The 27,260-nt window shown below is 44.2% G+C and overlaps 1 protein-coding gene across 1 annotated transcript in view; it reads right to left on the minus strand.

Annotated features, from left to right (window-relative positions):
- Positions 1 to 1,999: 1,999 nt before the first annotated feature.
- The window catches only part of xkr6b (XK, Kell blood group complex subunit-related family, member 6b), a 38,060-nt gene continuing 12,799 nt past the window's right edge, over positions 2,000 to 27,260 (minus strand). Inside the window, exons 2-3 of the mRNA XM_084030924.1 lie at positions 3,775 to 3,971; positions 2,000 to 3,086 (exon numbers count right to left, since the gene is read on the minus strand). Coding sequence (XP_083887050.1) covers positions 2,116 to 3,086; positions 3,775 to 3,971 — 1,168 coding nt within the window. The 3' untranslated portion in view covers positions 2,000 to 2,115. The remainder of the gene's footprint in view (positions 3,087 to 3,774; positions 3,972 to 27,260) is intronic.

The raw sequence follows: 27,260 nt of genomic DNA on the forward strand, positions 1-27,260 counted from the left end.
CAAAGCAGGAAGCCAGTGAGCCAGGAGAAAGGAATCTCTGGTTTGTGTAGGGCTCTTGGGCATCCCTTGTTGGGTGTATTTGTACTAGTGCCTCATACTAAAGACATGCCAAACACTGCAATGTAAAAAAACACACACTTATATATATATATATATATATATATATATATATATATATATATATATATATATATATATATATATATAATATATATTTACGGATGAATCATTGAGTAAATAGATAAAATTGGAGTATGAAATGCATTCATTTTTTTCTCATGAATTGTTCAGTAGCCCTCTGAAAATTTGTCGTCAAGCTCCTTTGACTTTGAAGGCATTTTTTTTTTTTTTTTTTGTGTCATGTTTGTCATGAGTGAATCCAGCGGTCATCCTGTGTGTCTGTAGTGGAGAGCTCCCGCAGGTTCAGCTGAGAGATGTACACCAGCGTATAATTGCTGCACAGCAGGCCTGTGGATGGCACGCGTTTTTGCAAGAGCTCATTCTACCGGTTTGGGGTTGGGGGGAGGGGCAGATAAATTGGAAAGACAGTACTGTAAGATGCGATTTGGCTTCTGTTTCAACTGTGCTAGCAGGTACAGGTGCTCTGTGCACCCATATAAGAGTGTAACCTCTTTGAGGGCACACTGATGTTGAGGAGTACGCCGTTTAGCGCTGCACTGCAACAACATTTGTCGTCATGTAAAAAAATGGTGTGTTCTGGCAAAATATAGTTATGTCAATGACTATAAATGTGGACACGAGTACGCACTGAAGTATAATAGCATAGAAATATCTTTCCAAGGTTCGTCGTATTTTCTTCTTCTTCTTCTTCTTTTTTTTTTTTTTTACCAAGAACTTATTACAAGTCTTTGCACCCAATAAGCATATATTTATCAACCTAAAACATTTGTTGATAAGAAAACAAAACAGGGAGGTTGTATAAGGGAGTACTTTCTAGGATTCAGAAGGGAATGGTGGAGGATTCCTTGAAGGCCGTCTTTGCACTTCAAACTGAAATGTGCGTGAACACACATTTGTACCCTTCTTCCCTTTACTTAGACGCTTACAATCTTTTAAAAAAGTCTTTGGAATGTTTTTTTATTGTGATTTTCTACCCACCAATTTAAAAAAACGTTGTGCTCATTTCAACTACATTCTACATTCCTTTCATTGTGTTTTTCTTTTTTTTATTAATATATTGTGCTGTCACAACTACGGGCAAAAATGATCAAGTAAGGCTTGCTGTTACAGCTTGCCTCCACTGGAGGGCAGTCTGCACTGTAAAAACTGAATGTGTGGGTGGAACTGATTGAAGGTCAGTGTGCTTTTTCTCTCCCCTCTTCCATACATGATGCGATTACGATTTAGGATTTGAAATAAAAATAGTGCAGCCAGGACACACTTGAGCTCACACGGGGTAGATCCATTTTTGAAGTGCTTCTCTTTGACACATCTTTGATTGTGTCCTCTCTGTAATTTACAGGATCATGATAGAAATGTCAGTGCCTTTCTGATTCACGGGCTAAGGACTTGGTAAACATTATCATACATTTCAGTGATTTACATAAAGAATGGCAGTAAATGTTGGGATGTGCAAAGACTGTGCCCCCTCTGAGACTGTCCTCCATCATTCCCATCAGGCTTTGCGCCGGTCCCATGTCACAGGGACATACATTATGCCCTTCACAAGTATTCACAGGTTGAATCACCAATACAGTATAATGCATTAAACACATTTCATAATGAAACATTCATATGTTATCTACACACTCATACAGAATCCTCCTCTATCAATGTAGAGGGATTTATAATGATACTTCTGTATGATCACATCAGATACTGTAGGTTCATAATTTTTCTCTCTGTACTGTATGTTTTTTTTTCTTTTCAAAAATAAATCACGAATGTATGTTTAGACCATCTCGACAGATTTTCGGTTGACCAACACACATCTCCTGCAGGGAAAGTGAAATGATGGGGGGGAGGGGAGGGGGGGAGTGTCAAATGGAAAGAGTAATAATATCTGGAGAGGAAGAAGAGTGGTGTGTAAGAAAGGAAACGGATGTGCATCATAGTGTGTGAGAGGAGGTGACGGAGCTGTGGGAGAAAATGCCTTCAGAGGGAGGATTCGTACTGCAGGAGTTCATAAAGAAGCGGACCGTCCCTATACCTGATGCCCACCGCATTAGGGCTAATGTACTGCAGCACATTTATGGTCCTGCGCAGGCGCCGATCCACAAAGTGTGCATCCCAGGCTGGGTATCGTTTTCTGGGCATGTCTATCTTGATGAGAGGACCCTCAGGCTGGATGGGCCTGCCCGCTGCATCCACAGGCTCTGTGGACCTCACCTGGAAAACCGGAAGGCAGGTGTCTGTGGCTGTTTCATCTGACTCCTCGTATTCCCCCGCCAGACCCCTTGTGGGTGTGGCCTGAGAGCCACGGGGGCCTGGTGTGGGAGCCATGGGCTCGGCCTCGGGGGGTAACGGAAGGCCCCACAGAAGCTCGGCACAGCAGGAGCTGGCCAGCACCCTCAGCCGGGGGCCCATGGGGTGTAGGACCCCGTAATAGAGAACCATACAGGCCACACCTGAGGCAAAGCACAGGAAGACACCACAGAGGGCAAAAGAGGCGTAGGCGTCAGTGGTGACTGGGTCACGGTACGCATACCAAAGGAGGCTGAGGATGGTGTTCTCTAACAGTACCACTATGTAGTAGGCCACCATTCTGTACCGCGTCCGGCCAGCACGTACGTTGAACCAACAGAAGACATAGACCACGGCCACCACCATGTTGAACAGTACCTCCTCCCACTTGGACATGCAGAAGTCGGTGCCGCCATGGATGACCCAGAAAGCCATGGCGCACCAGTGGAGCACCACAAAAATGCCAAAGTAGATGTGGAAAACTGAGGCGAAGAGAGCGAGGGAGAGCACCCGTGACGAGATGGTAAAAAGGCGCCAGAACAGATGCACCAGGGCGCCTCGGTAACTCATGCTCTTCTTGTCGTCACGTGAATCACGCAGGAGTTTGTGGTAAGAGGCTAGCACCCAGGCCAGGGACAGGAGGGAGGACATGGCAGAAAGACCTGGGAATATAGACAAGAGAGACAGAGTAAAAGAAGAGGAAAAACTGCAAGAATGGCAAGAATGAGAGATACTGACATGCTGTGAAGTGGTTCTAAAAACATCTAAAATAGAGTACATCCAGCTTCATTTCAAGTAAAAAGCATAACCCAAATAAGACATCTTGACCTGCCATTCCACTTACTGTATACACAGTATGTTTGATTTCAGCCAAAGTGATTTTTAGAAAGCCACATTATTACCAAGATCATCATAGGTCATTCAGTCAACACAGCCTCCATTCAGGGCACCAATTCAGTTTCCTTAAGACTTGTATAATAGCAGAGACAGCAGATATGTCAGAGCAGTAACCTGCTGCATGAAAAATGATAGAGGATTATCTGCAGAGCAGCAGCATGGTGCCTCTCAGCGAATGTATTGATGGCATTTCTATGGACACCCAGACAGGGAAGGGTATCACTTGTTATGATTGAATTGCCATCCTCGGGGAGCTGCGTTGCACGAGGAAAACTAGAATCGTAAATGAGGTTTCAAGAGTGATGAATGTTGGAAGCTGGATACAACGGCAGAGAAAATCCTGATATTGGAAGTTCACCGAAAAAGGTGCAAAATAGGGACGCATCGTGCAACAACCACAGTATGATATAATGCAATGAGAGTTCTGCGTTGCTCATATAGAGGAGCCCTTACACTGCAGCCACTCAGCCTTGTTGCTCTGGATCATGATGCAGAGCTGCAGCACCAGCTGAGGGGCACTTTCTAAGAAGGTCTCTAGCAGTCGCAGCATGTTGACATCGGCATACTCGTACATCATGGCCCAGTAAAAGCGCCGCTGGTTCTCCTTCTGCCGGTGACTTTGTATACCGAGGTACATGGTGCGTATGTACCTGCACAGAGAGGGAGGGACAAACAGTTAGACCATCCAATAATACATATGCATCCATACAAACAGCCCTTGGAGTTTCTACAACACTAGAGGGCATACTTAGCTGTACTTTTTAATACACCATGAAATATTGCACTCTGCATTCATTAGGAGTTAAGATGTTTACAGATGGATAAAATGGACTGATTTTGATTGCCAAATACACTTGCAGGTAGATGTAGTAATTAAAAACAGTAAGAATAAAGACTAAACACCGATGTAAGTGCCGAGAAGAAGCTTCGCTGCAACAAGTAACTACTTGCACATCTCAGCAGCTTCACTCATTACAATTACTATACTATCCATCCATCCATTTTCTACCACTTATCCTGTATTTTAGGGTCAAGGGGGGGCTGGAGCCGATCCCAGCTGTCATTGGGTGAAGTCAGGGTACACCCTGGACAGGACGCCAGTCTATCACAGGGCCACAATTACTATACTACATTAAATAGTTTGGCCTCTGGAGATAGTTATTGAACTGGTTAAAGGGTGCATATAGTAAGCATGGCGATGATGATTCTCTAAGTGCACCACATGACCCATATTATCAGCTGGGCAAGCAATTTTTATGACTTATCGAGTTTAATAATGGTGAAGTGACTCTGGTGAAGCCAGGGAGACTGTAGGTCCATAATTCAGCTGAGAACTGGCAGCTAATTGAATCAAACTCCTGTTGCCATCAAAACTTACCACTGCTTTGATGGCATTATGTACTGCTGAGCAAAAATAATGTAATATGCCCAGGGCTGTGATATAGCTAGTTAGGTCATAATCTTATTTGGATATGGATTTTTGAATGTAACAATGCGACTGGAGCTGCCCAATTAACGTGCGCAGAGAAGGAAAACAACGAGCGATGATGAGGAAAGCATTTGGCGGATCAAAGCTTTGAACAGGAATATCACAACTTATGATGCGCAGTAACAAAAAAAACATAAATGTATCCAACAAAAGACAGTCAAGGCAACCGCAGGAAGCGAAACTGCGGTCTGGTGGTGTTTTATCCTCTCAGTTCTGTAAACAACTCTCAGCTCTTCAAACATCTTAACCCAGAGAGAAAATCTCTGAAATCAGTGTGACAGTTATAGTGGTTTGTAGTTATCTTAACGGTGGAGTCAGCCATTGCATATTGGGTGGTATAGCTGCAGGGCCTATCTGCCTGAGCTGGCAGAGTGGCCAAATAAATCCAGCACTTGATGTGAAGGCAGTCAACCGAGGACAATAGTGTAGCGAGGACAGAAATAGACCAGACAGAAGCACTCCCCAAAACAAATTGAGAGGCCATGGATCTTAATTCCGTTCCTAAAAGTGAGACACAAATCCACTGCGGCATAACAAAACAAAAGCAGAAAAATGCTTGTTTTCAACGTAATTAGCTTCTGCATCAGCTATTGGTAAAGAGATTACGGTTTAATTTGAAATTAGGCGGAGAGCAGTACGCTGTAAATAATGCATCGCCTAGCAGGGTCTGATTGCTTTTGGTTATTGTTTTGGCGATGATTGAACCACTTCCCCGTTCTCCTCACTGGACCTTCAGTGAAATGTGATAACGGGGGATATGAAATACATCTGGTGCACGGAAAGCATGACAGGGAAATTGTTTGTTTTCCTGGGATCAAACCATGAAGAAAATGTTTAGACATTGTTTTGATTTAAGGCATTATTGCACTGATCTCGAGATAATTGAAGCAAGTTTTTCAGAATTGTATAGAGGACTTCTCTTGTGATCACTAAATTAATATTTTATGGCCAAGAAAAATCAGCATGCTCTGCTGTGAGACCACACACACACACACACACACAAATATGTATAAATACAATATTTAAAGGATGTAGGACACCTCTGAGCATCTAAATGTAGTCTAAATATAATTGTTCTTGTTTTGTCCAATGTAGAAAAGCTTCCGCACAGAAATAGCCACAACATTAGTGTGGGCATTTGATGACCTATTCAAATGTGTGGATAACAAATATGAATCATTATAACCAACATTCATGCATATTGATATGTCGACACATATTGTGCGTTATTAACCACACGTCACGATAACAAAATAGACCCAGCAGTGTTCTGGCATCGTCTCGAGCCAAGCCTGCTAACGCAGTAATCTGGCTGGGTAAGGGAATTCAGGAGCACAGGGATGGTGGTCTTTTTCTCGGGACAGTGGACAGAGGGAACAAGAGAGGGGGCAAAATGGACAAAAGTATTTTCTTTTTTGGGGGGGGCACTATTATATCCAAACGTGAAGGCTGGCATTCCGTGACATTTTCAGTTGGACTGGTAAATGTCAGATGGAGCAAGTCAACCCCTCTCCCACCTCTAATGACATGCCACCGACACACGGACCTACACAGGCCAGATGTCTCCATCCCCCAATTCCCATTAGTTTGTGTGTTCCACCGATGCGTCTCACCGGTCTGTAGTGCCTCCATCAGAAACAGTAATCTTCACGGTCTGCACAGCTGTCTCACTTTGAAATAGACTCTACAGCCACATTAGCATCTGCCTGAGGCTGAGGCACCGCGCGCGTTGAGCTAAATGCTAATGGCGGCACGCTAAAATGCAAATGTTAAGCAGAGGTGAAGTACGATAGAAGCTGATGGGAGTTGCATTAGTCTTGCAAGTATTTGGTCAGTTGGAAGATTTTGACTGGATGAAAAGTTGATTAGGAAGTCATTAGGATAGATCATCTGGGAACCACGAATGGCTGTAGAAATTTGCTTTGACCTGCTGGTGGCGCAAGATGAATAGTCAGGGAAATACCAAAGTCCATCCTCTGGGATCAAATTTCATAGCGATCCATCCAACAGTAGTTTGAGACATTTCACTAACAGACGATTCTATTCTTAGAGCCTTAACGCATCAATGTGGCTAAAACAAACGATAGTACAACCAGGTGTGGATATCTGGTTAGATATTCGCTGATCTAGGATCAGGTTTGCCGTCACTACTGCGGCCCATCATTCGTTTTAAACTGACAGCCTACCGTATGTTCAATAATTCACACTTCAGCTCTGATATTCGAGCAAAAAAAAAAAGAAAAGTTCTCACTGTACGCCGTTTCACATCCACCCCTTTTCCTCTCTGACGGCGCACTTGATTAGTTCATATTCCCTTGGTTGTAGCAAAAAAAAAAAAAAAACCTGTACAGTTGAACACTTTGGGTTTCACGGCTGTCAGAAAAATCCGAGCTCACTCCATCACGTCTGCAGCACACACATAGCGCGTGCCTTCGCTAGAGACTCAAACACGTCCCTCTATTGTGATGCACACTGTTAACACTCCCACTGCGCCGTTTTCACATGGAATAACACAAACGGCTTTCTAAAAATAAATACACACAAACACACAAACATGCTTGTCTGCGCTAGGTAATAGGCAATTTCCTTTTTTATTCCATACACATTTGTCAGATGGATCCCTCTCTGTCTTCCCCGCCCCTCGCCTCCTCCCACCCTCGCATCACTTAGGCCGACAAACCACACCCCCACCCCCATTCCCTTTTAGCTCCATAGCTCCTCTACAGGGCTCCTCGTGAATTATTTGTGGCGAGATCATGGCGATCGCTCATGGCTCGTTAAGCAGCGTATGCATGGCCTAACAGCTCGACGCTGTGCCGGGGTCCTGTTCCAAGATCAGCCGTCTGCCGTTGGTGGTGAGACACAGGCAACCATTAAACCCCCCCCTCCACACACACACACACACAGATGCCCGATCTTCTGCATCTGAAAGACACAAATACAAAACTGTAGGTGCGCATGAGTGCAGATTTCAAGATCTGTGAATAAGCTTCAGGGACAGGTAGAAACACACACACACACACACACACACACACTGCGTAGACGACTTGGCCCTGCTGTGCCCCCTCTCCTCCATAGTCATTGACCGATGAGTCATCCAACCACCATTACACTAATCCCTTGAGTGGGTGGTTAGAAGTATCACACACACACACACACACACTCACACGCACGCACAGACCCAGCCAAGTTTAACAGCATCTGTCTCCTAAGTCATGCTCGTGGGAAGGCTCAGCAGCTCAGACCGCATTCATATCTTGGCATAAGCTGATTCATAAGAAGATCACAAGTAACATTACAGCAGCATGAAGCAGAGCTTATGCATCGCCTGTTAACAGGTGGAAGAACGCTAAGCACGGGGGACACATACCATACGCAAGGCCTGAGGGTTTATGAAAAAGTGTGTGTGTGTGTGTTTGTGTGATTAAGGTGGAGGCGATGCCAGCTGCAATGAGTCACACCCTGAGTCTCACCGAGGGGCCGCACATCGACTCTCAATGAGATTTAAATTTGTCTTCCTCTTTTGCTCAGTATCGTTGCATCTGTGTCGTTTTGTTTTTTCTATAACTCCAACACTCCAAGATTTTATGTAAGAAAAGCTGTGTGTGTGTGTGTGTGTGTGTGTGTGTGTGTGTGTGTGTGTGTGTGTGTGTGTGTGTGTGTGTGTGTGTGTGTGTGTGTTTGTGTGTGTGTGTGGCACCTGTAGTGTTTGGCTCTATCTCCATCCTTTTGGTGCTTTTTCATCTCATTGCCCAGTTAGATCAAATCAGCAGTTCAGTCCATCACAAAGGCAACTTTACAAAACGGCATATTTTTTCTTCAGCTTGTCTAAGATAATTTGTCTTATACTTAATCATTATTCAAACCACCATTTGAAATAGACTTTGCCCTTTGCAAGATGCTGACTTGAAATGATAGACGCCGCACAGGAGTAACAATTACTGTCAGATTTAAAACCTCGAAAAGACATGTTTTGGCAAAGTGCTTAAATATTATAAGAAACTCAACATACCTGCAAGTTGGTAGACATAAAATGAATCAAACATTTAGTTTTTTTATTTTTAGCTATTTTTGTCTGCTTTTCAGCTGTGTATGCATGACAGTAAATGTAATATTTTGGCAGGTTTGGACGGTTGAAGTGATTAAATATCATCTTGGGCTGTAGGAAATATGATATTTGTAACTGTATCTGATGTATTATAGACAAAACGATAAATTGAGAGGATTATTGACGGATTAATCAACAATTAAAAATTGTCAGCCCTGCTGCATATTGATCTGGAAGCTCAGGATTTCTCAGGGCTTTGTCTTTCTTTCTTTTTGTCCTACCTGAGTTACCTTCATTATATAACATTTAATCACTTCTAATCTAGTGGTTTCTCCATGTCCACTGCTTTTACAATCTCCCCGTATAACTTGATAGCATTCCAGTTTGTAGCTGATTGTAAAGTGGAGAAAAGAGACATGAATAAGATAATTTATGTAATTCTCCTCCCTGGCTCTGTACTGACCTCTGCCTGCCTGAAGGAGTCAGTGTGCTTCAAACGAAGCAGGTGTGCTGAGGTGTGAAAAATAACTTCTCTTCCTCGTCCTTCACCTGCTCCACATTTATGGTCTCCTTCTTTTTGTCTAAACTAAACATCACATGTGTGAAACATTGCTGTGGCTTAATATGAAAGTATGGAAGTGGACAGATTCCTCCAGTCTCCTGGAGAATTTCTACTTATAGTCACGCTGACTTTTGAAGAAGAAAGTCAGTAACTGTGATGTCAGAGTGGGGTTTTATTCATCATTCGCAAATTTTGAGCCAAATAAAAGCATCTCACCTCCTATGGTTGAGGAATAGGGAAAAACACTTTGTGGCTCAATGGGCTTCCCCTTTAACAGTGTACCACTGATCCTCCATCAGATATGTCTTTATCCTCCTCGTGGTGGCGAAGAGCCCCCCGGATGAAAGTCCGGCCGAGTTGTGATCTGCAGGCGAGTCAGATAGACTCGCGTAGAAACACGTCACGATCTGCGACCGGTGCCTTTAGGGGCGATTGCTGCACCGAGAGCCGCTGAGTGTTGAACGGAGACCACGTTGACATGATGCGAGCTGAAAGCGATTGGGGAGCGGCAAGCCGAGATGAGAGACGCCGCATCAAGTCTGCTCCACCCCGTCAGTTCTCAGAGTGTGTACTGGTTAACCACTTCTGACGTCTTGAATAAATATCATCACTGTAATTATAACACGTCACGCCTATACATCATTTCATGTGGTCCGTGAGAAGAAGTGTTTGCTTTTATTACTTCGTTGGAAATTATCGAGGAATAATTGGGCCTTTTTCCTGAGAAAACATTTCGGCATGTCACTAAAAGTGTGTAAACGGTAAGATTAATGACGGCTGAATTCCATTTAGCTGCTTTAGTTTCAGGGTTCTGCTATTCACTGTCACACTGGCTTACTTTTTAAATACTTTGAGTTTTTATGAAAAAGATTACATGATAGAATACAGAATACTACAATTGAATCACATGCCACACAATCAAGTGTAACGTTTGTCCATTTTTATATTGGCCTATGGTCTTTCTTTTAAGACCAGACGTTGTGGTTTACTGGCACTAAATAAAACAGCCATCAGATATCAAAATGTCTGCTGTGGTTGAGGCCAACAGCAGCAACTGATCTCAGTTCAGTTAATCAGAATAGGTTTTCAGTTGTGACCCACTGGAGTATCTAATTAGGTTTTAATGTAATAGCATTTGTAGCTAGCTTTGTTGTAATTAGTCTGCTTCTGTAACACAATAACACACCTTGGTGTAAGCACTTCCACTGACATTTAGCCCTGCTGCTTACATCATACATTTTGGGAAGACGCTTAGCCTATCTGGCTGTTAAATATGATAGCTTAGCTTAGCATTAACTGAAAGGTAAAATAACTAGCATGACTGTAGAAAGATAAAAAAAAAATTAAACTATAGTAGAACTCCAGTCTTTATGCACTATTTATGCTACAGATCTTTACATAGTGGTAACTACATCCAAAGTGGATGAGTGAGGAGGAGCAGACAAAGGATAAGGGAATGGATCACATGATCAAGGCATCTCGGCCTTCAGATGGCCGACAGCCAGAGATTACGGCTGATCGAAGATAATTTGGGGTTATTCTCCAATAATGGACTAAAGCATGATGCGGATAAGGAGGTGCAGAGTCTGTATCAGTGCTAAAGAGAAGCCTTGCCTTTCAGAGGCAGAATGCTACTGCTGACTTCTGCTGGGCATTAGCAGCTATCGACAGCGATGGGGCCGCACCAGCCCACATCCAGATCGGTAATCTAATGAAGGGCAGGCTTAATGAAGTTATTGATTTGATTCAACTGTTGAAATTAAAACTACATGAGGTGACTGAGGGTCTACACCAAACCTGGAGGCACTCAAAACATCTTCTCCCCGAAAAAAGCATAGTTTTTTTTTAATTCGTAATCCAAATCCGCAGCAGTATTTGTTTGTTTTTGCGCTCTGTGGTTACTAGGGTAATATATTCATGTAGATACTGTTATTGACCAGATGTCACATGGTTTTACTCGTTTAAATCATTAAAAGATACTTCAAACACTAAAACTGAAACATATATGGTGAATATTGCGTTGATTAGTTGATTCTTTAGGTCTAATAAATGTCTAAAAAGCTGAAAACAGTTTCCGAAAGTGCCTTCAAATGTCTTGGTTTGTCTGACAATCAATGCAAAACCTAAAGATAGTCAGTAAAATGTCAAATAAGACAATGTAAGCTGCAAATCGTCAGTATTTAGAAATTGGAATTAGGGAATATTTGCTTGACAAATGACTCAGATTGTTTCAGCGCTAAACCACAGGTTAAGAAAACGAAATGGTAACGTTACTTCATGTAAAATGAACAATTTACACAGCTTCTCCCCCACTGCATGCTGGGATAACTCCTCTCTCATATTCATTCCTTTTCCTCTGAGTTTTTCCAGGACATTGCTGGAAATAGCTTTTTGATTTGGTGTTTGTTTTTTTAAAGGTTAACGTGTCAACGCGCCGATATTTCCGAATTACCTTCTCAAACACGCGGCACATAACAGCTGATTTTGCAGCTCCGCGTGTCAAATGTACTGTAGAATTCTTAACCTGAGGTACACATAACATGCTGACACATGACTTCCCCTGCCATTGTGGGAAAAAATGTACTGTATGAATATTAGGAATGGTGGTTAACGTATTACAGGAACAGCAGTTTGTTACTCTGCTTCCTTAAAATGCATTCTTAGGAATGAAACACCCTGATCGCCTGAAGTGAAACTCACTCTCTCTCTCTCCCCCCTTTCCTCACTGTCTTGTGTATCACCCTCCCTCGCCCCACCCCTCCTGTACTGTTTCTGTGGCATGCTCCTCAACTAGAAGGAGGGCCAGATTGTGTACGGATTAAGAAGAAAAGGCTTGACCCACTTGCTTTTCAAAGAGCAACAAACCCAAAAGAGCCGTGTGGAGGCTGGCTTCCATTCAGTGTCGGCACTTCTTGTTGTCCCGTGCAAGACACTTGAAGCTCATGTTTATTGCTCTTAAGACTATAATTAGCAGGGCTGGCTTATGGTGTTAAAATGCTTCCCTGACTTACCAGCTGATTGAAAGTGGAATTCTCCTCTGTGCCTGCAAGTTTTTCTTCCACCATTAGCACACAACCAGAAAACACATAATTTTCTTTTCAAGGTTTGATCGGCTTGCTTGCAGGTTAGGTGACATTATGCATTTTTCAAAGCCCGAAGATAACAAAAGAACGGAGGCGAGAGCCAAGTACGTGGAGGAGAAGAGGCTGGTGGTGGTGGTGGTGGGACGGAGATAGAGAGAGGAGAGGCAGTGCAGATAACCGGTGGAGGAGAGCAGGCGAGAGGAGGAGAGAATAGAGAGTGACAGTGTGATGTAGTGACAGAGGAAGTGGGAAGGAGGCGAGAGGCGGCGAAAGCGTCCAGACAAAGACGCGAGGAAACGCCACTAGAGGTAGAGAAGGACCTGGGGAGTGAGAGGAGAGTGAGAGGAGGGGAGTGAGAGAGAATGAGACCCAGGAGGTAAACTAATCACCGAGCACGCAATGCAATTTTCTGGCTCTGTGCCTCCACTCCACCACACTCCTCCCTCCTTCACTCCCGCTCCCTTCCTCCCACCATGCACCCCCCCTCCTCCTCGTCTCCGGGGCTCTTTTTACTATTCCGCTCACACACTGTCTCTCGCTCCTCTATCTATCAGGCCGTACCATTTCAGCTCACCCCCCCCCTCCCCAATCTAATACTGCCCAGTAATCCCCTCTGGCTCCCACGAATGGATTGAGCCATTATCATTCAAAAATAATAAAAAAAAAAAATGCTGTAGATGGAGAAAAAGAGCATTTTAATGAGGAGTGTCCGTGTCTTTCAAATTATATTCATTATTTAGTTCTCATATTAAACCTTTATGACGTCTGTGACAAAGTGAATGATGGGGAAATACAGTCAAAAATGATACCAAACGGAATCCGTCAGTTTTCATCTGTGCATGGTGTGCATAGTGTGCCTTTCCCCCTAAGGCGACGGCATTTAGGAAATATTTGATAACGCTGCAGTAAAGGTTTGAAAGTGTGTTCAGTCTCTCTCCCGAGAGCGGCGGCGGTGGCGGCGGCGCTTGCCTGCCTCGCTGTTTTGCAGCGCCTTGATGATGATGATGATAGATGTTCGCTCCAGACATGCAAATAAAGGAGGCGGCTCCCTAGAACCGAGCACATGCTCTCGCTCTTAAAACGCACACACCCACACACACACAACCAGTACAAGTGTTTGACTATGATCAACTCAACCATTGATAGATTAATCTTCCTTTTCAGGGGGATGCCCCCGGAAAAATGCGGAAAGCTCTATTTTCACTGATTCGTAACATAGTGTGCTATTTTGAAAGATAGCTCTTCTCGAAGAGGAAGATGTGAGTGCGTGAGAGGAAAGAGCTCATTATTGACGTGCTGTATATGTCACCTCATCCATCATTACTGACACCGCCGTCACTATTAAGGCTTAGAAGGACACACACACACATTTAGTGAAGCATGTAGGGACAGACTACAGGATCAATTTCAACAAGCTTTTCAAATTGTCATTCTTACACAATCGTATCAGCGTGCACATTCTCACTCTGTCTCTCATGTCTGATGAGTCGCACATAAAACATCTACACACACGTGCACACACAATCACGATTTTAAACCAGGCATCACACCATCAGACAGTATCACTACGGGAAAGCCCCGAGTCCCGTGCTAACCTGAGGGGATCCAATGACAGAAAGCATATGTGTGATCCCCCCGACTGCTAGTCGCTGACAGGCCCGCTGAGCAAAACCTGTTGTGACATATCAAAATGTCAGCCTGGCAGGCGCAAGAATGGGGAGCTAGCGACGTGACAGGGAGGGAGAAAGCACATTAAGTGGCCAACATAACAACCATGCGGGGTACTTTGAGGTCACAGACACGCGCTGGTGCAGCGAGGCTGCTCAGCAGACTGAGAGAGATATAGTTACTGACAATGAGGAGGGGGAAATTAAGAGTCATCATAGTTTCCTTGAGAGAAAAACACACACACACACTCTCTCTCCTGCTCATTCCAGCATTTTCAGCCCCACAAACAGCTTCCTCCCATCACCCCAACACCGGCTAACACAATATGATATAAATCCTCTGAGACAGCAGCCTGGATTCATTGTGTCAGCTTTTCCAGCTCTTTAAAAAACGCGCACACAGACACAAACATACAAGCACAGGCAGAGCAGCAGACACAACATGCACACATGTACACACTCCTGGGTCATACCTTTCTTGGCTGGGGGATGGTGAGATGGAGGATAGAAGGAAGAAAGAGGAGGAGAGATCGATAGCGGTATCCTGGGAATCCTTCCTTTCTTCCATGAATCTATGCAGGGAAGAGCGGATGCTGACGGGGCAAAGCCCCCCCTCCAGACACTAGATCTAGGCCTCTGCCCCCTCTGAGGAGAACTTCATCCCTGCCTCCTCCAGTCCGCATGCCGGAGTGTCCTTGGGCAAGATACTGAACCCCAAATCACCCCCGAAGGCTGAGCCATCGGCGTGTGAATGAGTTGGATAACATTAGCTCCTGGTGTGCGGGCGGCTCCTCTGCCATCAGTCTATGAATGTGTGTGTGAACAGGTGAAGGCTGAATGTATTGTGAAGCGACTTGAGTTGTCGAAAAGACTAGAAAAGCGCGATATAAGTGCAGCTCGATTTACCATTCTGGGTTCAAGTGGTGAATGAATGGCAACCTAAGTAGACATCCCTCATGCAGCAACTCGTATCGATATAAAGAAGTGTGCATGATAGCAGCGAAATCTCCTCGTCTGAACCTCGGGGTGAATAGGGCTGAAATGCGTAGTGTGCGTGTTGTATTGATAACATGACAAAAGGGATATGTCCGCTTTCAGTATAGTTTAAGGTGGTGGTGCAATCTAAACGGGATGTCAAACCGTCTGACAAGTAAAAGCTTTGTCCGGTGATTGTATAAAACAGTGCTGCTAGACTTGTGGACTACAATGTCAAAACCACTTGTGTGTCTTGTATGTTCTTCCCTGTCTGGTCCCCTTCCACCTGTGCCCTTGGACCTGGTTCACAGTCTAGTCCTGACAAAGATTTCAGGGTCCCATTGTCACTTCCTAGACACACCGCTGCACGAGTCACCTCATTTCCTAACTGCAGTCCAGTAAAGTGGAAAGCTTTAAACGGAGTTTGTTCAGCTGCTATGTTACGGTAACGCTGTAGTTCCGCTCCATCCAATCACGCGTTCCTTCCCGCCTAAAAGAACCGCTAGCGAGCGTAAATGGAGCCGTGTTTCGCTCCATTAAGGCTGGTTTCATGTAATGTAATGTGAAATGGTGAAACACAGGTTGGCCATTACCGCTGAAAGACACTAAGTTCAGTGGGAGGACGGAGCGGTTCATTCATTTTATGATTTAATAAAAAAAGAACTCTGCATGTATAATCCACATTACCTCACATGTGATTAACCCTATAATTACTAAGACACAAATTCCTAAATTATATCATTATTGTACAACTTTTGGATGAACTCCATAATGTGACAAACGCCTTTGCCTTCGATCTCTTCCTATACTGCTTCAATAACACTATTTTACCAATAACGTAAAGCTTATTTGAGTTTAATTGAGACCGTGAGAGAGCGAGAGAGCATCTTTGGAGAGGCCCGCTGACTCCCGGGAGTTGCTAAGTGATGGTAACTGGACTCCAACATGTTGCAGTCTGGGAAGTATCCTGATGAATAGGGTGGAGAGAGGGCAGCGGAGAGGGGACGGGAAGCAAGACGGGAGAAAAAACCTAGCTTCGTAATGTACGGGCACGGCGCCAAGGCGTCCATTTCATTCACAAAACCTCCGAGCGTGTCCAACCAATCTGCTCCGACTCAGCCCAGGGGAAAGGGACAGGAAGTCACCCTCCCTCCTCCTCGCCCGCTTCCATCCTCTTCTCTTTCTCCTTTTTTTCTGATTTTTACCATCTTCATTGGGCTTCCCCCTGCCTTATTTATTTTCTGCTCAAATGTTACCTTTTTTATTTATTCATGAAGCATCACTGTCGATGTGCCAAGACCGACCAGCCAAAGCAATGTTGTTCTGGGACTCCCACACGGTGTTTATTCAAATCTTTTCCGAGTGCGAAATGTGGGTCACTTGGCATGAAGCACGGCGCATCTTTTCTTTCATTTTTAAATCAAATGAAATCAAATGTTAATTGTACCTAAAGACTGACCATCAGCTGTTTACGCTGCAACTGCTGTAATTAACTGAATACAAATTTCCAAGGTCTGGGTGCCAATATTTCACATCATTAATGATACAGCAGACTCTTGAAAATAGAAAAAAAAAAGAAAAATTCATATAAAGCATCCCATCCCTAATGTAGCAGCTCAACTCACCCTGACCCCTGTAGTAATTTGCAGTCTGTCTGGAAATAGAAATGTGCCTGTAAAAGATCTGAAACTATTAACTTGCATCATTTTGGATGAGATACAGAAGACCTTTAACTCATAAATACACCTCACACACACAGAGAATACAGCTTGCAACGACCTCCAGTGACATGTTGAAGGTCACGCAATCAAAGCACATAAGTGCAAACTCTATCAAACTGGTCTTTCAGATTAAGGGAGCCCCAGCCCGGTGGACCTCTATATAATGCTTGTTTATCGCAGGATGGGGATCCTCCAGCTCAGAGATGCCTCGCCAGGATTCTGTGACTCATAACTGTTGTGTGTGCGCATCCGTGGGTGTGTATGTGGGTGTTTTGGGGGGAAAACAAAACCTAGACAGATTTCTTTCCTCGGATTAACCTTCGGTGGGCCCGTGTACGTGGATGCACATGTTCAGCTAAAAAATCTGCAGATCCTCCCCGAGGATAAGAAGTTATGGGCGGGTGGACGACCAACAGGGGTTTTGAAATAAGGCACGAGGATCAACAAGGAAAAGAAGAAGAAAAAAAAATCATATGCAGTGTGATTTTGTGATTCTTAAGCAGCAGCTTGGAGCGTGACTTTAGGAGCGGGTGGGGAGCCGGGGAGAGAGGAAGATCAGGAGGAGGAGGAGAGGAAGAGAAAGTAGGACAGAGATGTGTGGGCCTGGCTCTGGAAGGACGACGGCTCTAATCAGGACCGAGCAGCTGCTATTACTCCAGCACACTCTCCCTCACTCTCTCCGGGTGGGGAGGCAAAACCCGACTCATGCTTTTAGGGGAATCTAAATCTCACAAGCTCCTGTTGGAAGCGGTGTAAAAAGCAATGTTCTCTCTTGTCTTGCTATAAGAGCTGTACATTATTTGGTGGAATTGATCTGCAGATGAAACGGATCAATTAGGGATTGATGAGGATCCGTCTATGAACTTCACCATTTTGGACAGTGTCTTTATTCATCCACGTAGCGGCGATTGATTGCAGCTGAAGCCTCCGCGGCAGGTCTGTCAAGCATTGGATTTCTCAATATGCCAAAGCTGCACGCCTGGAGTAAGAGAAATACTCTGCATGCAATGAGTTTCCTTTCCCCCCTTTTCCATAACCAAAAACACAAGAATAAAACTGTAGGAATAAATTGCCCATATCTGCTCCCAGGTTGCCGACAGATTGTTATCTCACCCTAAAAGCCTAATTTTAGCAAGTTAAAAGCCAAGTATATGTAGGCTACAACAAAATCCCAAAGTCATATTATTTTGTCCTTGTAATGTCGGAGCAAATTAGTTCTACACTGCAGTAGAACAGCACTGTCTCTTGCACATATATATTTTAGTCTGGGACATGCAGCCTCAGTTTAAGCACCATATCTATATATGCAGCCATCGGATTCATATGAAAGTTGCCTTTGCAGGGTTTTCATTTGAAAATGAGTCCATTTTTAAGATTAAACAGTCAGACAGAGGCCATATTTCCAATCACCATGGAGCTAATGTTAGTTTGATAGTTTGAAGATGGAATTCTTAAATTAAAAAAGAAATCGCGTCCCACTTATCGTCAAAAACGTATTTTTCATGAAACGTTCTTACGTCAGCCTCTGTGCAGCACTTGCAAATTGTCTTTTTCATGCAAGTCACCAAAGCCCCGAAAAACCCTGTAACACACCCTGTAGCGACAACACCTAGAAACACCTCGCACTGAAATATTAAATAGCAAATGGGAAGCGACAGTCTCTCGGAAAACTCAGCACTTCGTGGGGGGAAAAAACAAGCTGTCAACATCTGTGCCCTGGAAGCGCACGCAACTCGAAACGGACAGTTAAAGAGATGGAGAAAGAGATAGAGGACACGCTGACATCTTTGTCTCCCTGGCTGTGGGCTAAGGTGCTCGTCTCTGACAAGGGAATGTCGATCTATATCTGAAGTGGGAAGCTGAACCGAAGGCGCTACAGTGTGTTGGTACCTGCTGCCCAGGAGGAGAATCCTACAAAACGCCCCCCCAAAAAAAAGCAAGATTGTCTTCCTACCAAGAGGGAAATACACTGCGTGTGTGTGCAGCCACGAGATACGCCAGCGAATCAACATCCACACGCTGCGTTGTTTGATGTGTACCAAGTGTGATCTACATACAACTGTGTGTGTGTGTGTCATCATTTGCTATCGCAACACAGCCATCTGTTACATCCCAGGCAACCGTTCCTATGTGTGGCTGATGGAGAAGGAATTATGTGCTCTAATTAATTCATAAGGTTTTTTTGTTTTTGCAAAAATGATCACAAGAAGATTAATAAGTTATAGAATATAGTGCATCTGAAAAGACCGTTTTTTTTAAAGCAGAGCAGAGACTTCCACGCTTCCCTTCACAACAGCTGATGTCTTTGTGAGACCAAACAACCGATACTGTGAGTTTTCTGGCGAAGGACAGCGAAGGCTTCGTCACGCCGTTGTGTTGGTTCAGTCACCAGCTGATTCATTCATGTTTCACAATGACTGGCTTATTAATCAGCTGGCTACCATTTGACTACTAATGTCCAGTCATTCATATGTAAACAGACCGGCCATTAGAACTGCAAATGGTCTTGATATACTGGGAATGGCCCATAATCGTTCACCAATGACGACAGCGAGCCATATGTGTCTCACCTCAGCTCCCCAGGATATGTTGCATATCCCCATATTGATTTGGATCAAATTTAAACACGGCAAATATGAGGCCAGCAAGTGTTTTAGACTATTCACAAAGCAGACGGGAGAAGGAATGGGGTTAATTCTCTGTAAGTGAATTCTCGTAACCTTATTTCCTTATTGGAAGGAATGAGGTTTCTGTCGGAGTCCCACCGCGCCGCGGCAGCGTCTCAAAACCAAACATCTGGGGGGGTCGGATAATGAGCCAGTGCTGCGCCCGGGTCACCTCGCCAATTCACATCGGACCACATCAAACGGCCGCATCTCGAGTCGGTGACACACTTCCATCAAAGGCAGCGCACAAGAGAGAGAAATGTCTTCAGAAAGGCTCAATATGTCACGGCCGGGGTCGTGCTCCTAAAGCAAGGCCGGGTTATAAGCAGCTTTATGAAGCACACACACAGACAGGCAAGTGCATTAATGTAAATGGAGTCAGTAAACAGACACACAAAAGGACTGTGCACAAATGCAACACATACAGTAGAGTCTACGGCTAAATATATATGCAGCTCAAACTACAGAGCCTTTTCAAAGGAGAGTTCTCCCTGTACATCGGCCGTTTGCAGCTCAAAGACTTCAGAGGCGTGCACTTTCTTGGCTTTTCCCTTCCATTCTCCTCGTGTCTGAGTGCAAGACAAGGCAGAGTCGACTTCAAACAGTCTCGTCCCATCGAACAACACATCACAGCCCCGCCAGCTCTACCTTTGAAACGCCGGCGTGGGTGGAGCATGCTCAGTGGCCGCCCGGTCAATAAGTCATTAGTGGAGGCTTTAATGGCGGTTGCTCACCTTGTGAGGCTGTGCGCTGACCCAGAGTCAGACCAGAGACCACCGGCATACCGTTCCTTACAGATCCAAAGGACAGGCGGCAATGAGAAATGTTGGAGGACAAGTTCACAGACTGGTATCTCGATTGTCTTCTGTGTTTTTTTTTAAAGCTGAGATCGATTTATTTTGGGGTAAACAACATTATTGGTGCCTTCATACAGACATGAGTGTGGTGTCAAGATACAAGTGTACAGGCACTTTCCCCTTGAGTAGGTCAAGCTATTAAAATAGCTGTAAAGATCAACATCTTACCTTCACAAGCATCCGTGTGTAAAGCATTGACACATCCTTAACCCCGCATGGTTAGATTGTCTTCTGTGGCCTTGCAATACAATATTTGCCCCTGAGAAGTCCTCATTATCTAACAAGTGCATTAGAAGGCCAGGAATGTAATAAATACATACCTCGTACTACAACCAAGACAGGAATAGCTTTAACCGGGTCAAGTCACGCTGTGTAGACGTTGTAAAAAAGATGTGATGGCGAGATCTGAAAGCGGAAAAACTCCCAGCCAGATCATTCATGAGGCCTGGAGACCGAGATCAAAACCTCTATGCACACTGCATAGGCCGAGACGCTTAAGAAAGTCTCTTTCATGGCTCCTCTCGTGGTGACCCGCGCTGAACCGTCAGTGTTGTTACCTTCAATTCCGTATTTCTTTGCTTTCCTTTCTTTTACCCAACTTTGTCAAGGCTCATCTCATGAAAGGCACAAAAAAAAACCTTCCGGTGCGATGACAAACTGCTTTGTGGCTTCGCTTTACTTCATTTTGGGAATGTGAAAAAGATAGTGTAAAAGCACACACATCTTTTTTTCTTCTTGTATAAACAATTAAACTTAAAATCTCACTTCATTATGTATCAACAAGTAGAAACATTAAGGCAAGGCAACTTTATTTGTATAGCACCTTTCATACACAAGGCAGACTTAAAGTGCTTCACATCATAACACGTCATACAATAAAGTGAAAAATTAGAAGAATTAAAAGAAAATAAAGGCAAACATTACAGAAAGACAAGGAGAATACAAACATATTTGCAATACAATGGACAATAAAAACAAAGATTTAGCAGAAAGCTAAGGTGAACATGAAAATTAATGTAAAAGAGTATTCTATAGGTAAAAAAAAATCAGGAAGAGGTGAATAATCATACCTTTATTCATCTTGTATAAGGATGTACAATTCCTGTGTTATATAATGGCCTAATTGTCAGAATGTGTAGCTTTCATACACGGTTCATGTCGACGATAAGATTCTCTCTCAAAGTGGAGTCAGTTTTAATTAGCACTTCAAACATAAGTCTGGTAAATGCACAATCTGCCTTTAGTGAATTCATGTACCAACAATGGTACACATCTGAAGCCTTTTTTTCTTCCAATAATAGGATGCATTGGCTTAAATCCCTCCTCACTTTGGCAGCCGCATAAAAAACACTGACAGCCAATGTGTTTGTAGGTGTGCCCCCCCCTCCCCCCCCCCCACCCAAGTGTACCCTAGCCAATAAGCTCCTGCTTGATTTAAGTCAAACACTTCAAAATAACAAATTCATCAAAACGTTTGAATGCTGCGGAAGTGTAGCACTGAAGTAACGGTGCACAAAACAGTAATTACCGTGGTGGAGATGGAGGTCAGCAACAAAGCAGAGCCTCTTGCAATGTGACGAGTATTAATAAACAACATTTCAGGGTCTCCTCTCATGTGTTTCTCAGCTTCACCGATTAAATATAAAGGTTTTTTTTTTTTAAATACTCAATTTTTGCCTGCTTCATTTTTGCATGTGTGCTGTTTGTTCTTCATACATGTTGATTTAAGTCCACCACCATCCCTCTAACCTCAGATCCCTCCATCCCAATTCCCTCTGTCTCCACTGGGCTTGCGTGTGAGTTAGTGACTGTGAGAGAAGCTGTGATTTCCAGGGAGAAGCAGGGGGGAACTGGCTCAGTGACGGCGCAGCCTCGGGCCTTACACACAGCTCCTTTACCTAAACCTCAGAGGAGCTGCCTGTAACCGCAACGATACCTGACAGGCGAAGAGAGGGGGGAAAAAAGAGAGAGAACCATGTAATGGTGGGTGGAGCCCCATCACAAGATACTCACATGAGCGCTGGTTGTACTCTAGGAAATAAAACTAAAAATAAGCCTGAGCTGCTGGGACGTGTTATGTAGGTCATTAATTCGGCCCGTCATCCTCTGTGCATTGATCCGGAGGAGGCGCATCATTAAGAGGCCATCGTCTCCACTTAAAATGTCAGAAATGACACCAAACCCGGCTTGCGTTATGACATGGAATTTGCCCTCTTTCTCACTTTCGTTCCACAATTCAGTGGAGCCGAAGGAGCAAACGTATAGTTTCAAGAATTTACACTTTAGGATGTGATCATTTGAGTAAGTCTTTCTTACAGAAGCTCTAGAATATCCATCCATCCATTGTCTACTGTTTATCCTGTATTCAGGGTTGTGGCGGGCTGGAGCCGATCCCAGCTGTCATTGGGCGAAGGCAGGGTTCACCCTGGACAGGACACCAGTCTATCACAGGGCTAACATGTAGAGACAAACAACCATTCACGCTCAACCATTCAAGAGTCACCAATTAACCTATCCCCATCCTGCATGTCTTTGGACTGTGGGAGAAGCCAGAGAACCCGGAGAAAACCCACGCTTACACGGGGAGAACATGCAAACTCCACACAGAAGGAACCCAGGGCCTGACCTGGGAATCAAACCCAGGACCCTCTCGCTGTGAGGCGACAGTGCTACCCACTACACCACCGTGCAGCCAGCTATAGAATAATTAGCTTTTAAAATAGGTGTTTTATTGTGAATTATTGGATTATTTTCCCTGAACTGTAACAACAAGATGTGAGCCTCGTTAGTGCCACTAGTTTCACTCAAAGTGAATTTTTCCAATTGTTTCATTTGAATGATGTTCAGAAGCCTGAAGCGGTATGAAAAAGGAAAACTGAGGACTTTGGACTAACGAGTGTGGAACGAATGAGGTAGAGTCCATAAAAAAAACCACATGACGTTATTGTCCAGAGCAGATCTGCCGCCTCAAGCAGAGCACCAGAGCAGCTCTGTGGGAGGCTTTTGCCTCTCATCACCCTGCAGAATAACAGAATAAGAAGGCTATTGCCATCTCTACACCAGACTGAAGAATCCGCCCACCCTGACTCTCCAGCAAGTTGAGTGGATCCCTGCTAGGTGGCGAGTTGGCATGACACCATCTGCAGAGGTCTTGAAGCGCACCCACACTTGGACCTTTAGGGGGGGTTGGCTTCTACGAGTGCTAGATGCTATGGTAACTCTAACTGTGTGAGCTTTCGAAACACCCCGCATCCAGTGATACTCGCAGATGAAATGGAGCTGGAGTCGGATCGTGTGTGTGAGGGATGCTCGTCTGCACACAGCAGATATACAAACAAACACGGTCTTCCAGATTCTTAGGGAATATCCCGCCCGCCCGCCTCTCCTCTCAGGATTCCATCCAAAAATGTCAAAGCAACCGCTCACATCGCCTTTTGCGCGATCAGTCCACGCTTTATTCAAAGCCAGGAGACGAGTGATGGGAGAAATGGAGGGACGGCGGCGAGGTGGCGGGCAGAAAGGTTCACGCGACGTTTGGGATTAGTAAACACTCTTCACAGAGTCAGATCTCCACACTGAGATAAACACCATCTGGAGACCAGAGAGCGTCCGCTTCGCCGTGTTGCTCCCACACCTGAGATTTGTACCACAGGACCTTGTGTTCAACACAATCCTGCCGGAAGCTGAGGGAGGAGAGAAGGGAGCTTAGCACCCGAAACGCTGCCACAGCCAGGGTCGCCTTACACTTAATCATGAATCTCTGCCGCATTTGAATAGCTAGTAACATCTGGTGGGGTGGGGGGGGGTGAACATCTGCATAGGGGTGGGCTTAGCGGGTGTAATGGGGTTTTTTTGGTGCAGAGGAGACTCTTTAGAAAAAAGGGGGGGGAACGGCAGTGGCGAGGCTCACTTAGAAAGTCCTCAGTCTCCTTCTTTCTTGCAATCTGGCGACTAAAAGCTCTCAGGGGAACAGTCACTCTCGGCCCACTCGTTGCCATGGCGATTAAATGTCAATCAAGAGATGGCGGGGCTCTCTACATTAGATTTTTATACACCCACATGCGCCGACACTCCGTCTCACACTTCCCTTATTCAAGCTGAAAGGACTATGGAGAATAAACGTAAACATGTGTAGGCGGAGTTCACCGATCGTGTCATGGAAATCATCCGTGCCTGACGTTGAAAGGATAACATTTAAATAAAACATTCATCTCTCTCTCTATCTATCTATCTATATGTATATATATTATTTATGTGTGAGTGTGTGTGTATATATATATATATTCCTTTCTCCAATCTTTTTCAATATTTGCCATTTACTCCCCACTCATCTTCCTCTCTTTGTTTCTGTGGCTCAGTGCTGTTAAGTCTCAGTGGGGCTGAGCGAAAGTGACCTCGCAATCGACTGTTAATGCAACTGTCAGCGCCTGCTGCCCGCCAAGACTCTGTGGGGTAGGTCTGGGGAAAGAAGCACAGAAACAGGCGAGAGAGAGAGACAAAGAAATGACTGTATGAGAAGAAATATTAGAGGGGGAAAAAAATGGGGGCCCTGGAGTCGAGAAAGCAGTAAAAATGTGAAGCATAAGATTGCAAACAGAAGGATGGCAGACGAGCTCAGTGAGAGAAAACGTATGTCAGTGGGTGAGCAGGAGCAGAGTGGGTTGCAGAAGGCAGACTGCTCACACTCTAGAGTCACCGAGGTCACCCTGCGACAAGGCTGCACACTGTAGCATCACGGTCAGCAGGTCAGACAATGTTTTCTACCTCAGTGGACAAAACAAGGTGCCCATGGGTGCGCCTACCAAAGTGCAGTGTAAAATAAAAAGGCCTATGAGACAGCTTCTGAACTGGGATACCTTTCTGTTTGAATTCACTGTTGATACACTTAAAGCAGCTATATTTCGTGGGATTCTGTCCTATCTTCCACATGGCCTACTTTAAATGAGGATGCCTCTCACCGCGTCTAATCATAAGATTAACCTCAATAAATACTATTATACACTTCCGCTCTTTACTCTCTGTTGGAATATCTTTTGATGAAAAACACGCCACAGAGAGGGGTCGTGTTTTATCTACGCACGGCCGGATCCGAGTGTGTTTGGGATGAAAGCAGGACAGCAGCGTTGGTCTGACTGGTCAGCGCCGGCCTCGTTCATCTAGGTCACAGTCTGCAGCGGGGCATTACCTCATGAATAGTTCTCGATACTCGAGGCTCTGTGATTACAGGCCGTAGACAGTAAGTGCAGAATGTGTGCAAATACGGGGAGAAGAAGAAAACTGGAATTTTGAATACGTGTCATTTTGACACGTAGCTGCAGATAAGTGGAAAGAAAGGTAACACTTCCACTGTAATTCATGGGAACTGGAGGAAATTCAAGTGTGAAGACTACCTTTCTCACTTAAGTCGCACCTTTTCCTGATTTTAATTATAAGTTGTGGCAACGATGTATCACTTTGGAGGATGCTTTTAAAAAATGAATCATAAGATTTCTGCATAAAAACTGATTTAGAGCTTTTCAACAGGGAGTTCGGGACTCCTTGGGGGGGCGCAGAGTTACTGCAGGGTTCCCCAAAATTATTTAATCCCAACTTTTTTTTCTTCCAAAAATTTAAATAATAGGAAAATACACCTTAACACTATGGAAATCTTCTTGTTTGTTTAAAATTATGTTGTGAAATTGTGATGTAGAATTAAAATATGAATCTGTCAACAATTATTACGTATACATACATCATTACAAAGTACTGTTATACATGGCACTATAGGTTGCACTACATATTATTTAATTTTATATGATATGTAATAGGGGTTCCCTCCACCATCCTTGGCCTGAAAACATTGAAGACCTCTGATTTAGAGAGTATACATTTTACAAAACAAAAAAAATCCAGAAAGTCACCATATTTTCCCATTAAAATCCCGTAAAGTATTTAAAAATCCATAGCAGAACAGCTTTATTTACAGATCATGCGCTCGCCACCATCACTGCTGTTTCCCCCGACGGTTCCAACACTATGAAAATGAAGTGTTGGATGTTTTTGTTGTAATTCTGATGGGCAGATGCTGTGCAAAGAGCTAATTAAAACTATTCATGGGAGTTCAGCGGCGAATAATTAATTGCATTATTACTGTAGTGTCAGATGATCTATTGTAATACTTCTCACTGTAGAACAAATGAGTCTCTTGCAAAACAAAAGCACAGACCATTTTCGCAAACCTCATAATCGACTTCCTCTGCAGCCCTTTCCTATGATCTCTTTGTGCTCTCTCCATCTTTTTCTTTCTCTCCTTCAGTCTCTCTCTCTCACACACACACACACACACACACACACACACACACACACACACACACACACACACAGCCACAAGCTTTGATGTGAGGCATGTTAATGACTGGTTAGACACTTTGAGAGAACCTTAAGCAAATTAATGTTTTGGCTCAATTAATTTCACAGTGTCTCTGGCAAGGACAGGTGTAAATGAAACCTGACACATCAAATCATCATCAACAGTCCAAATCCGAGGGGGGGGGGCGTACAAGCACACGAGCCAGACGGGTACACAGTCAGCCAAAGTGTAAAAAAGACTGCACAGCATTAATAGCATTCGGCTTGGTGCATTACAGTCATGTAACAGGTACGTGCAACTAGATGGGTGGGCAGAACTCATAAGACTCATTATTATTCAGGGGGGTTATTAGGAGTCATGTCATGATATGCAATCTAATGTTATATTTTATGGAATCACATAAAGACGGCAGTTAAAATGTGACTATAGCCTTCTTTAGTGAGCCTTCCTCACTGTTCAAAATGCCCATTTCAGCTGTTCAACAGCACCATTTATTTGATGTGTGCTTTAATAAGTCAATTG

This window comes from Eutrigla gurnardus (assembly GCF_963514095.1).
Source record: "Eutrigla gurnardus genome assembly, chromosome: 16".
In the NCBI taxonomy this organism is placed as follows: domain Eukaryota; kingdom Metazoa; phylum Chordata; class Actinopteri; order Perciformes; family Triglidae; genus Eutrigla; species Eutrigla gurnardus.